Source organism: Geotrypetes seraphini, chromosome 14, assembly GCF_902459505.1.
Source record: "Geotrypetes seraphini chromosome 14, aGeoSer1.1, whole genome shotgun sequence".
NCBI lineage: Eukaryota > Metazoa > Chordata > Amphibia > Gymnophiona > Dermophiidae > Geotrypetes > Geotrypetes seraphini.
The window spans coordinates 55373149-55387642 of NC_047097.1; the positions used below are offsets into that span (position 1 = coordinate 55373149).

At 45.3% G+C, this 14494-nt stretch overlaps 1 protein-coding gene across 1 annotated transcript; it reads left to right on the plus strand.

The window, feature by feature from the left end:
• Positions 1 to 12930: 12930 nt before the first annotated feature.
• Positions 12931 to 14154, plus strand: LOC117348106 (interferon-inducible GTPase 5-like). The gene has a single exon (XM_033919806.1). It carries the CDS (start codon positions 12931 to 12933, stop codon positions 14152 to 14154), a length of 1224 nt encoding a protein of 407 aa, XP_033775697.1.
• Positions 14155 to 14494: the final 340 nt, after the last annotated feature.

Below are 14494 nucleotides of genomic sequence, written 5' to 3' on the forward strand. Positions count from 1 at the left end.
CTCATGGGCATAATTTAACGCAGAAGGGTGGTAGACTCAAGAGCAATGTAAGGAAATTCTTTACGGAGAGGGTGGTGGATGCCTGGAATGTGCTCCCGAGAGAGGTGGTGGAGAGGAAAATGGTGATGGAGTTCAAAAAAGCGTGGGATGAACACAGAGGATCTAGAATCAGAAAATAATAGTAAATATTGAAGAACTAAGGCCAGTACTGGGCAGACTTGCATGGGCTGTGTCTGTATATGGCCGTTTGGGGAAGGATGGGCTGGGGAGGGCTTCGATGGCTGGGATGGTGTAGATGGGCTGGAGTGAGATTTGACGGAGACTTCAGTAGTTGGAACCTAAGCACAGTACTGGGCAGAGCTTTGGATTCTTGTCCAGAAATAGCTAAGAAGAAAAAAATTAAATTGAAACAGGTTGGGCAGACTGGATGGACCATTTGGGTTTTTATCTGCCGTCATCTACTATTTTACTATTTTTATTCTCTATGAAAACAAATCTCTTTTTAGATACTCTTCATTTACCGATCATCAGTCAACTGCCATATCTTCCCTTAGTTTACCTCTTTTTTGCTACTATATCTTTTCACTTTCTACCTTGAAAAGCTTTTCACTATATTACCGTATTTTCACGCATATAACGCGCGCCTTATACATGTTTTTACAAACCGTGCATAACCTTGCGCGGTATACGCGTGAGCGCGGTATATAAAATTTTTTTTACATAGTTCCCATCCCGCCCGATGCCCGATTCATCATCCGGAAGGACCGCTTGCACCACCACCGCTCGCACTCCCATCCCGATGGACCGCTCGCACTCCCACCCGAAGAACCGCTCGCACCCCCACAGCCTCCCCCCCTCCCCCATGGAGAAGCTGTCTACCTTGTTTCCGGATTCCAGTGAGCCCAGCTGTTTCCTCTGCCGGCAGTCCTGCCCCTTCTCTGAGCCCTGCTGCGCTGCTTCCTCTTCCGGCGGTCCCGCCCTTTCTATGACATCAGAGAAAGGGCGGGACCGCCGGAAGAGGAAGCAGTGTAGCGCAGGGCTCAGAGAAGGGGCAGGACCGCCGGCAGAGGAAGCAGCTGGGCTCACTGGAATCCAGAAACAAGGTAGACAGCTTCTCCATGGGGGAGGGGGGGAGGCTGTGGGGGTGCGAGCGGTTCTTCGGGTGGGAGTGCGAGCGGTCCATCAGGATGGGAGTGCGAGCGGTGGTGGTGCAAGCGGTCCTTCCGGATGATGAATCGGGCGTCGGGGGGGGGGGACATCAGGCTTTCAGGGTGGGGACAGGACTTCAAGGGGGAGAGGAGAGTCGGGGTGGCCGAAAGTAGAGTCGGGGTGACCAGAGGAGAGTCGGGGCAGTGAATGGAAAGTCGGGGCGGGTGAAAGGATAGTCGGGGCAGCCAGAGGAGAGTCGGGGCAGCCAGAGGAGAGTCGGGGCGGCATGCGCGGTATACCCGTGAGCGCGGTATATAAAAATTTCTTTACATAAATTTGTGTTTCCCGCGCGCTATACCCGTGTGCGCGTTTTACACAGGTGCGCATTATCTACGTGAAAATACGGTAGTCCAATGCAAAAATATCTCCTGTATAAACTTTTGGTTTATTAACCTTTAGTTATCATGAAACTTTAGGAGAGTTAACTCAGGCATGAATTTGTCATCGAGTGACAAAGCCGTTAACTCAGGCAAACAGAGAAGCAGCTCCTTTGGAAAGGATGATGCTGGTGCAAACAGCAATTCTTTTGAAGCAGATTCTGTTGACGCGTCCAGTGAAATGGGCAGCTCCAGTGAGCAGATGAGAATAGCTTCAAAGATAAGTGTTGAGAAACGTTTGCACTGCATTTGTACAGCACTAAAAATCTCTTGAACTGAATAATATGGATGTTGGTGGACATTGTATTTGAATTGAGTCAAAGACTAAGGATGTGGCAGTTGTGAGACAATTCCTATAAGTCAAATTAGTGGCATAGTGGTGCCTGGGGCTGAGCCATCCAGCATTGCTGCCCCTTGGGCCCTCCCTATGCACTCTTCCCCACTGGCCCAACATCGCTGTGCCCCCCCCCCCCCCCGCCACAAAATTATCACATTGTGCCTTCCCCTTTTACCTTTTTCCCATCTTCATCAACAGCAAGCAGGCCAGAATAGCCACTGCTCGTGCCAGCTGAAGCTTCCTTCTAATATCACTTCCTGGCCCAGCGCAGAGGAAGTGATGTCATAGGAGGGGTGGGGTCAGTGCAATCAGCACTTAAGATAACCTGCTTGCTGCCAGAGAAGTTGTAAAGAGATATTGGGGGCATGCTGATGTCAAGGCAATGAGAACAAGCAAGGGGATGAAGAAGAAAGCCACCAGTACCTACACCACTAAAGCTAGTTTAGTCACTGACATCTTTTCCTCCTCTCGTGTGATGAGTCAGTGTGAGTGGATAAGATTGAATTAGAATTTCACATAATAAAATTGGCTTTGCTAAGTGGTATCCATTTTTTTCTTGTCAAGTTTTGCATACAGAGCAAATCCTGGATGTGAAAATCAGGAGTGCTTGCCCTAAATTTCCCAGAGAAAACTTCTCTCTTGCTTTTGCTATTGTTATAAGGGTATGAGTTTATTTCAGATTGATCTGTTGGCAATTCAAACCTTATACCTGATAACCAATATTATAATTTCCAGTGCAATAGACAAGCGAGTTATCTCCCTATGGCCGCAAGCCATCTGCAGAAGGAACCCACTCTGGATTTTTTTCTGTGTCCATCCTACTTCACTGTGAACTCTAAGGCCATCTGCAGTTTTTCCTTTCTGCACTTGAGCTCACCCTAGATTTATTGGACTGCTTTGCTTTGTCTAGAATGACTCACCTATTGCACTAGAAAAGAGATTATGTCCTTACCTTGATAATATCTTTTCCAGTAATTAGGTGAGTCATTCTAGACTCGCGCCCTGTCCTTCCTGCACCTGATTACTGTTTTCGTGCTCTATATGCTTCCCCAAGTTGTATCTTGGATGCCAGTCTGCCCTTTTGGGCCCTGAAGGATACTGTGCATGTTTTAGTGTCTCCAGGTGTACTATCTGAGCTCCTTTGATACTTCTGTTGGGTGTTGCTAGTTCATTAAATGTTACGGTGTTAATGCAGAACAGTTGTATTGTTGGGGTGTTCCCGCTCTGTCCTTACTTCACATACTGGGTTGGAGCTCTAGCATGCTTAGGTACTACCTTCAGGTGGCAGCAGAATTTACGGTGAATTAAGAGGGACACAGCTAAAAATCCAACGTGGATTCCTTCTGCAGATGGCTCACGTCCATAGGGAAATAACCCGCTTGTCTAGAATGTCACACCTATCGACTGGAAAAGCTATTATCAAGGTAAGAACCAACAAGCCACAGTGGTGGTCCAAGAAAATTTAGTGTGCAATTTTATTAGTCAAATCACTGTTTTTGTTCAGTGTTTGTCCGTACTTTTTCAATTGATTTTCTTGTACATTGAGAAACTGAGTTTGTGATTTACAAAGGCTCCTGAGGGAGGCCATAGAGGCCGAAACATGTGCTTGTCGAGCCCCCGCACAAAATCATGATTTGACTAATAAAATTGCACACCAACTTTTCTTGGACCTCCATTGTAGTTTGTTGTTTTTGAACTTGTGTGTGGAGGTTTTTTTCTCCTGGTTTCTGAGTTGTTATTATCAAGTTAAGGATATAATCTCTTTATGCTTTTTAACCTGCAAAATGCTATTGTCTTGTAAGATTATTTAATAAATGTTGCATGAAAAGTGAACAAATGGAATTAGTGTTTTGTACTGTCTTCTGCTGGGTAAATGATGGTCATATCATGCAGGGTGAGTAATGGAAGTGATATGTGGAGAAAGAACAAGCTCCGATCCCATATAGGGAGGAGCGAGGCCAAATCGGCCAAAGCCGGAGCGAATAGATAGGGGGGGGGGGGAAGGGAGGAGGCTAGGAAACGCCAATCAGTGAGGGAGGGGGTGGGGGGAGGGTTAGGAGAAGAAGGGGAAGCGGGAGGGAGGTCGCCCCTTTTCCCGACTGCGGTCCAGGGAGATCGACGCAACTTGGAGGAGGCTAGGAAAGGAGATCGACCTGAACCACGCGGCATTCCCGCGTACACACCTTTATAGGACCCCCAGGGACCCCTGAAGAAGACTTTTTGTCGAAACTTTTTGCCGAACCGATGGTACCCAACCCCGACAACCCTCGAACCCTTGGCACCCTACCCCAGCTTAGCGTTATTTTAACTGCCAGGAGCAGTTCCTGGCCAGTTCAATAGTACTGAATATGAAGCCCGTGGTGATGCTGTGGGTCTCTAGTTTGATTACTGGGTCTTTAGCTCTAGACCAGAGCAATCAGTAGACATCAGACAGGGGGGGGTGGGAGTGCTGCAAATGAAAGCGCATGTCCCCAGGATCACAGTTCTGCTTATGATTGAACTGGAATCTAAAAAAAAAAAAAAAAGGAATATGCTATATCTAAGCCCCTATACAAGATGCCGTTAAAATGTTCTCAGCCCAACCAAGAAGAGAATGATCTGGAGCCATGAAACTTACAAGTTATTCCGCCCTTTTCTTGATACTTTTCGTTTCATTTCATATCATTGAAGCAAAAAGTGTCAAGAAAAATGTGCCTTTTTACTTTTTACAGCACAGTAAATGTACACTACATAGTTACCTTCAATTTAAAAACTTACAGGCCTAGCACAGGACAAACCCCCGCATCGGCACTTCTGGTTTACATCTTAAAAGCTCAACTTGGTGATGCAACTACTGTTCAGGTAACTATTAATTCACAAATTGATACATTTGCTAAAATATTTAAATGAACTGCATCTGATAAACACAAAATATATATATATGTATACAAAATATCTGATAGAAGAAAAAAAAAAAAATGTGGAATAACTTGTAAGTTTTATGGCTTCACTTCTTGGTTGGGCTAACTTTACTGCAGACCCTCGTAATATATTCCTTCCAATATTTAGCACTATTTAACCAGCCAGAAATGTCTCTTGGCCAGTTAAACAGCATTTGGCTAGCTAACCGCTAATATCAGCAAGATATAGCCAACTATCTGCACTGAATATTAGCGGTCAGCAACTAGAACTTGGCCGGCTGTATCACACGATAGCCACCAGGAGCGCTGACTGGCCAAGCTTAGTGGCTAAATCAGGCCACAGAAAAACAGGTCTATCTTTGCCCTCTATAACTTAGCTGTCCAGTGCTTAAAATTGACTTAGCTGGCTAAGTTTGGATGGCCAAAAATGAACTGGACAGACAATGCTGGTCACCAGAATTAGTCGGCCTGCCTCCTGAGGTCTGAATATCAGCCCCATTAACTATAACTATGGACATATGTAGAAATAAAAGGTCTAAAAGCCTGACCCAGGGGGAAAGTGGGGAGCAGTCACCCAACCCTCCATTGTCTCCTGTAGCACAGTTAGATTGCAAGTTTGCTGGGACAAAGAGGGAAGATACTTAAGAGTACCTGATTACTCTTCAAAGTTGCAATGAACATATTAGAGGAGAAACACCATTGGTAGACGATTACACCAATGTGTACGTCTATAGCTATTATCTCTATCTTTAACGAAAGCTTCTGTACCACCCTAATGGCTGGGGAGTCAATTCAGAGCGGTTTACAAAGACATCTGTAAGTTCTACTGTGATTGTTGTCGGTCTCCTAGCTGCTTGGCTAGGGTACCATGGTTGCATTTGCATTATTACACTATCATATATGTGTACTATGTCTACACAAGATTACTAGTAACCATTCTAAGTGTGCTACTGGAGACAATGGAGGGTTGGGTGACTTGTCAAGAGAGTAGACTCACACAACCTCAGGGTGCTGAGTCAGCAGTCTTAACCACTAGGCTCCTGCTCCCCCCTTTACCCCTGAGTTCCCCACTTTCCCCGGCCAAGTTCTAGTTGCTAACCGCTAATATTCAGTGCAGATAGTTGCCTATATCTTGCTGATATTAGCGGTTAGCCAGTAATCAAACTAGAGACCCACAGCATCACCACTCAGCCACCATGAGCTTCATATTCAGTACGATTGAACTGGCCAGGAACTGCTTCTGGCAGGTAAAATAACGCTAAGCTGGGGTAGTGTGCCAAGGGTTCGGGGGTTGTCGAGGGTGGGTGCCTTCGGTTTGGAGGGTGTCAGGATGGGGTGTCATGAGTTCAGGGGTGTCGCTGTTTGGGGTGGGATGTCGGGGTTCGATGGGGCCCTGTGGCAAGAGGGAGTGGGCAACCCTCCTGCCGATTTTTTTTTTTTCTGAAGGTACAGAGGGGTGTGGGGATGTTGGGGGAGAGGGGTGGAGGGTGGGGGCTCTGTGGAGGGTTCGGTGCTTGTGATAGAGGGAGAACGGAATCTCCGTGTCAGTTTAGCTGAGTCAGTAGGACTCCCACATAACCAGATCAGCTGATTGGGATTGCCCTACCGTGATCAGCTGATGGGAAGCCTACTTTTTTTTCCTCTTCATGGGTGGAGGGAGAGGGTCGTGACCAATGGAGGAATAAGGGGGGATCATGGCTTAAACCCTCCAGTGGTCATCTTGTCAGTTTGGTCACCTTTGGGGCACTTAGATGTATGTAAAACAGGTCTAAGTAAATTTTGCCTTGAATGTCCTGGGAAAGCTTCGATTATTGCTGCAGGTCTTCCAGGTTTAAACCCACACGATGCCCATCCATAACACACCTCCCAACATGCTCCTTTGGGCTCTGGACATTCAGCTGCTTGGAGGTCCTCCTAGACATCCAGAAAGTTGGTTTCAATTATCGGCACTTTGACATCCCAACTATTAGGACGTCCAAGTGTTGACTTAGGCTGGCTTCTGAACATCTGAATGTTTCGATTATGAGCCTGGTACTTTTAAAAGTGTGATTTCCAAGAAAGCCATACGAAAGTGAAAGCACTCTGCGAAAGCCAATAAAAAGAAACGAGTCTCGCTCAGCCTATAACACCTGAAAAAGAAGAAGAAAGAGCAGCACAGCTACACTGAGGTATGGTGTCTGAAATCTATTGCAGTAAGAAGGAAAATGCAATGACAATTACTTTCTCTTCTGGTTATTCAACCAAATTCCCACTTTTCTATTTTATATAATTTATTTGTTGTGTATCTCCTTTTGTTATAATTCGGCATATACTGTACACAGCATATAACCTTTTTGTACTTAATTTAATAATGGATACAAAGAATAAATATTATACAAAAAAATACATAGCAAAAAATATAATGTGATAACGGAAAGGAATGTATCTTTATTATTTTATGTAGATTTGATTAGGAATTTCTCAGGACCAAATCAAATAAAAAAATATAAATTGCAGGAGATGGCTCTGACTTTTCTCCTCCCTCTCAGCTTTCTAGAGGAGTGGACTGTCTATGGCCATGACAGTTTCTCTTCCGGAAAAGACTCTACACAGCGGGGATATAGGGGTAGTTTTCAGTTGGGCAGCAGTTTCCAGTTTAGCCTCATATATTCTAGATGGCTAGGTTTGTGGCTAAGTTTTGTTGATAGTCACCTCTCTCAGCCCATAAATTTAAGGAGAAAGCAGAAGTAGACTTAGGGGTGGGGGGCAACACTTTCCTCTCCCCCTTTCCCCTTCCCCTCCATGGGGTATGCTAGTCATACCCTTGCTGACAGATGCTAAGAACATAAGAATAGCCTTACTGGGTCAGACCAATGGTCCATCAAGCCCATTCAAGTACGTTCTCACAGTGGCCAGGTCCCTAGTACTTGGCCAAAACCCAAAGAGTAGCAACATTCCATGCTACCGATCCAGGGTAAGCAGTGGCTTCCCCCATGTCTTTCTCAATAACAGACAATGGACTTTTCATCCAGGAAATTGTCCAAACCTTTCGTAAAACCAGCTACGCTATCCGCTCTTACTACAACCCCTAGCAATGCATTCCAAAGCTTAACTATTCTCTGAGTGAAAAAAAATTCCTCCTATCGATTTTAAAAGTATTTTCCTGTAACTTCATCGAGTGTGCCCTAGTCTTTGTAATTTTTGATGGAGTGAAATCGATCCACTTGTACCTGTTCTACTCTACTCCCTGCCAGCTAAATGCATGGACTGCTGCCACCCAGAGCATGCGTGAGAAGTCCCGGCATACTACTCAGAGCCGGAAACAAGCAGCAAGAAGTGGCAGCTATTTATTTAATTGGCAGGGCTCAGTATCTACCCCAGCAAAGATAAAAGGGTGTTCAGTACGGGGCCTGTACCCAAATTTGGGTGGGTCCACCGTCCTCAAGACCCCCATGGCTACCTTAAAAACTAGCTCCCAAAATTCTTAAAAACCTAAATGACTTTGCGAGCCAGCTCCAGTACACACAAACTTCCTGCCTCACAAATCTGAATGAAAGATTAGGTTTCTTACCTCTGCTAATCTTCCTTCTTGTAGATATCCTCTGAAGCTTGAACTATCGGGTAATGCATCCATTCCAGCCTTGGCTGCAGAACTCAAAAATAACACCAAACCCTCTGCAAGGTCACCTGTGTGGCCTCTCCCCTTGAAGTTCAGTAACTAGCAAAGCCAGGAGTATCTAATACAAACAGGAAACACAAGAAATAGAGAGAGGGTGTGGAGATAACCAAATACATAATCAACAACCGCCACCAAAAGACTAAGTTAGGATAATAATAAATTGAAACATGTCACATCTGCAAAACTGAGGAACAGGTCACTAAAGAAGACCCAGCCTAAAGAACAGAAAGGGCATCACCCCAGGACCCCTAAACCCCCAAAAAAGGACACTCGGGGAAATGTTAGCGAGGCTGGTCAAAGAGAGAAAGCTAACTTACCAGTTACTGGCAGGCGACCTGCAAATCTGCAGGCTGTCCAGAGGGCTTACTGCAGTTTCAGGCTTACAGAGCACTCTCCAGAAGCAGACAAACTTTAAAATGTCTGCGATCTCCTGCCGAAGTATCACTCACACAGAGTTGATCCGCAGCACGAGGGCAAACCCGCGGTACCGAAGAAAATAAAAGACTAGGAATTGGGAAATAAAATCATGAGCGGAAGAAAACTAGTAGTTCTCAGCTAGGCTGCAGAATCAAACTGAACTTCAAGGGGAGTGGTCGCACAGGTGACCTCGCAGAGGGGCTTGGTATTATTTTTGAGTTCTGCAGCCAAGACTGGAATGGATGCATTACTCGATAGTTCAGGCTCCAGAGGGATTGTACAAGAAGTACTGTTCCAAAGATGCTCCCGCCTAATCCATGAACTTAAATGAAAATTCTCTTCTCTTTCTGTAGCCAGTCTCTCTGTTGAATCAGATGTTATTTGTACTGCATAGAACTCTGTAGAGAAGCTCCATGGTTCAAGTAAAAGGTTTTGAGTCATGCATCCCTACTCATGTAAAACGGAAGGAGCTGCTATGAGACTTGGGAAAGAGTAAGAAGAACAGAAGCTAGACAAGACTCAAGGGAAGTAAAGGGGAACCTAAATTGGATGACACTTGGGCCAAGGCTGGGAGAGCAAGAAAGGGAAGAGGAACAGAAGCTGGATGGTACTTGAGGGCAGGAGGAATGGCAACAGAGCAGAAGATGAATGGGACTTGGGGGGGGGGAGCGAAGAGAAAGGGGAACAGAACATAAGAACTAGATTTGGAAGAACTGAGACACGGAGATTCAATGGGAGAGTGATAGGACAAAGCAGTGAATTCTGAATGGAAAGAAGCTGAACAGGATTCGTAGAAACATATGTAGCTCTGGTCTTCACTTCGAGATACAGTCTCACTCTCGAGCTTGGGCATAGGCCGGGGCTGGGCATCTGTAGTAGGCTGGAAGACGTGTGATCTTGGGGATCACCTACCCTACTCAAATGTCTCATTCTCCCTTCAAATGAAGGACAGCGCAGTCCAAGGTGCAAGTGCAAAAAACTGGAACTTTTATTAATCACTCGATTGTAGAACAGGTTTTACTATTTACAATCTCTGATGACATTTCACAGTCAGCAAGTCATTTCATATCAAACAGGCATTTTTCAAAAAACCTTATTTGGATTCTTACATCCAGAAGATAGTTACTCAGACTCTGTCCCCTTCTAGAAAATCCTTTAGAAAGACTCCTGAAATTTCCTCTGTTGAACCACCCTGGGTTCCCTTTATCTCCTTCTAGTTTGCCTGCCTCCAGCAGACTTCCCGCCAGACCTTTCCTCCCTAAGGAATTCCCTACTCCAGAAGTCTCCCTTGAATACTGGGCTGTTCCGGGAGAAAGGGATAAATCAACTTATTGTAGAAGAAAACAATAATTAGTTCAAACAAACAATAATTGCATATGTCAGAGAACAAATTGATATCAAGTCAAATTGATTTAACCAAACCTCAAATACCCAAGGCACTACTTAATAATTTTTCATGCCCTTACTGGGGTGGTAATTCATCATTGGTCTTGGTAAATGACATGTACTCAAGTCTTTTTAATTTAATGATAATTAATAAATATAAAGTGCATTTAGTGCTTCAGGTGCTAAAAAGGAAGGCACTTATCTTTTGTGCCCGACGGCTGCCCAACCGTTTCAAACCATGTTTCTTCAGGGGCTATGCCTCCTTAAATAAATGCACCAAAAACTGAAAGACACAAGACTTGATTGTTATTTATATATTTATAGTTTGAAATCTTAGCTTAACCAATTAAAATTTTTTTTTATTTAATATATTATATGAATTACTAAGTGATAATAAACTTGGGGACGGGTGGGGATGGAGAGGATCCTGACAGGGACGGGCGGAGACGGATAGGATCCTGATGGGGACGGGCAGAGATGGAGAGGAACCTGACGGGGACGGGCGGAGATGGAGAGGATTCTGACGGGGACGGGTGGGGACGCAGAGGATCCTGACGGGGACGGGTGGGGACGGAGAGGATCATGACGGGGATGGGTGGGGACGGAGAGAATCCTGACGGGGACGGGTGGGGACGCAGAGGATTCTGACGGGAACGGGTGGGGATGGAGAGGATCCTGATGGGGACGGTTGGGGATGGAGAGGATCCAGATGGGGATGGCTGGGGACGGAGAGGATCATGACGGGGACGGGTGGGGACAGAGAGGATCCTGACAGTGAAAGGCGGGGACGGAGAGGATCCTGACGGGGATGGGTGGGGACAGAGAGGATCCTGACAGTGAAAGGCGGGGACGGAGAGGATCCTGACGGGGATGGGTGGGGACAGAGAGGATTCTGACGGGGATGGGTGGGGATGGAGAGGATCCTAACGGGGACAGGTGGGGACGGAGAGGATCCTGACGGGGACGGGTGGGGATGGAAAGGATTTTGACGGGGATGGGTGGGGACGGAGAGGATCCTGACGGGGATGGATGGGGATGGAGAGGATCCTGACGGGGAAAGGTGGGGACGGAGAGGATCCTAATGGGGATGGGTGGGGACGGAGAGGATCCTGACGGGGACGGGTGGGGACAGAGAGGATTCTGACGGGGATGGGTGGGGACGGAGAGGATCCTGACGGGGACGAGTGGGGACGGAGAGGATCCAGACGGGGACGGGTGGGGATGGAGAGGATTCTGATGGGGACAGATGGGGACGGAGGTAATTCCTTGCAGGGATGGGTGGGGGTTCGGAGAGGATCCTGACGGGGACGGGTGGGGACGGAGAGGATCCTGGGGGGGACGGGCAGGGATGGGTGGGATTTCTGTCCCTGCACAACTCTGTAATCCAAATTGTGCCCTGGACATATATTCGATTAAAGCAGAAGAAGATCCAAGTCAAAAGTCCATCCTAGTCGTGCCCACAGCATGCCCCCTAACACGCTCCTTTGAGATATAGATGCACTGCAGATGAACAGCAAAGAAATCTGTTTTGAAAATAGGTTTCAAAAATGGCAACTGGAAGGGTTTGGCAAGAAAAAAGTCCACCTGCCCCTTTATGTCACTTTGATGACATTTATCTTTTTTTAAAATGAGCTCTATTTTATATAGTCCTTATTGATACTTCCTGCCTTTGCCATATGATTGCATCTACTATATTGTATTTGTTTTGCTAAAAGACTTGATTTCAGTAATCAGCTGGTTTGGGAATACGACTTTGGGTTTCTACCTACCCAGATGCGGCGAGACCTGGACAGCTGCAACAATCATGACGCCAGCTGCGGAAACCTAAGAGAACAAATTTTGGGTTAGACTGACTTATTGAGAGCTCAAAGGAAAAAGAGGAGTGTGAAAAAAACAGTTTACAGCCTCCCAGGTAATCTGGTCCCAAACCAATAAATATTATTTATCTAGTGGTCTATCGCTATAAAGGCACACATTAGAGAATGGCACGGTGACAAAATTCATCACCGTCCCCGCCCCCGCGGATAACCGCGGGAAACCATCTTCATGTCATTCTTTAAGGAAAGAGGGAAGAATCAGAGTATGAATGGCCACAACCACTGACCCACAAGCTTTGCTTTGAAGAATGCTGGTGTAGAAGGACCAAGGTTGAAATAGACACTAGAAAATGACATGGGATTATTTCCCGCGGTTATCTGCGGGGACGGGAACGGTGATGAATTTTGTCACCGTGTCATTCTCTAGCACACATCACAGGAATCCCATCACTTAAAAACTGGTTAATCTGTATTACCGATAAATCATAATAGCAATTCATTTTATAATAACTAGAATAAAACTTGGCATTGATACCCATATGTCCCCATTTCAGTTTTCTAGTGTACAGTATTTGTCTTGAAGGTGCAATTTCAAAGATGCTGTCTATTTATGTTCCAAGAATTGAACTTTGTCACGTGAATTATTACAAAAAAGGAGCAACAGAATTTGAATCTCTGAAAATTAAGATCTTATTAGGTCACTCTCTAATATATTAAAAATAATCATGTGTCTGCTTTTTATTTTTAAGCTTTCTTTGCTTAGGAAGGCAAAATCTGCGGGCACTTGTCCGAATTGTAATTTGAAGAACACACAACTATGCTAGCTAAAATGGCTGTTACCGAACCCAGCACGGCATATGGAATGCTGCCTCAATTGAGTGATGTGATGGATTTAATAGAAACGGGGGATATCACTGCAGCTGCTTCTAAAATCATGAAAACCTGGGAGTCCGTAGAATCTGCTCAACTGAACATTGCCATCACTGGTGCGGTGAGATCTGGAAAATCAACTTTTGTTAATGCCATCAGGGATCTGGGGGATAAAGAAGAAGGATCAGCTGTGACTGGGGTGAAAGAAACTACAGTGACGCCTACTCCTCATTTTCACCCTAAGAATCCAAATATAACATTTTGGGACCTTCCAAGAATTGGAAGTCGAAATTTTCAGGCACAAGAATACCTTGAACAGGTTAATTTTGAGCAGTATGACTTTTTCATTATCATTGCTTCAGGACGCTTCAAATCCAGCCATGCCGAGCTTGCTCGTGCTATTCAAAAAAAGGGGAAAAAGTTCTACTTTGTGCGCACCAAAGTGGATGCAGATTTGCGTTTATCAAAAAGATATTGTAAATGCACCTTCAACGAAAGGAAGATTCTGAACCGAATCAAAAAAAAATGTATAAAAAGTCTAGAGAAAAAGGGTGTTGGATCTCCAGAGGTTTTTCTTATATCAAGTAGGGAATTAAAAAAGTATGATTTCCAACAGCTAGTGGAAACACTAGAGCCAGAGCTTCCTACGATTAAGAGGCAGGTTTTCCTGCTCTACCTGCCCAACATTTCTGCAGCGGTTTTAGCAAAGAAAAAAGAAATATTACAAGGGCATATATGGAAATTAGCCCTTGTGTCATGTGCCGGTGCTGTCATTCCTGTGCCAGGTCTCTCTGTTGTTTGTGATGTTAACGTGTTGGTAAAACCTCTGTCCAACTATCGCGAAGCATTTGGTTTAGATGAAAAATCACTTGCTAAACTTGCTAAGAAGATTAACAAGCCCATACACTCCCTGAAAGCTGTCATAAAGTCCCCAGTGGCCCATGAAATGTCTGCTAATATCATAAAGGAGCTGCTGTCTAAGGCTGAAGGTGGTAGACTCAAGAAGCTTGGATATTGGGTGCTGAGCTATGTTCCTATGGTTGGTACTCTGGCTACGGCAACAATATCCTTTAATACTACATATAATATGTTGCAAAGCATTCTTAATGATCTGGAGAACGATGCGCAAAATGTGTTGTGTATGATCAGAAAAGGTGAAAAGTTTGACCTTTCTCTTGACTAATGCTTCTTTGGTCTTGCCTTCTCCCTTTCAGAACTGAGTAGCCAGAATCATTTCATAGTAACATAGTAGATGACGGCAGATAAAGACCCGAACGGTCCATCCAGTCTGCCCAACCTGATTCAATTTAAATTTTTTCCTTCTTCGCTATTTCTGGGCAAGAATCCAAAGCTCTACCCGGTACTGTGCTTGGGTTCCAACGGCCGAAATCTCCGTCAAAACCTACCCCAGCCCATCTACACCCTCCCAGCCATTGAAGCCCAAACGGCCATATACAGACACAGACCGTGCAAGTCTGCCCAGTGCTGGCCTTAGTTCAATTTTTTACTATTATTTTCTGATT

Coding starts and splice junctions, on each gene's coding strand:
- LOC117348106 (XM_033919806.1), top strand. CDS start 12,931: ATGGCTGTTACCGAACCCAGCACGGCATATGGAATGCTGCCTCAATTG.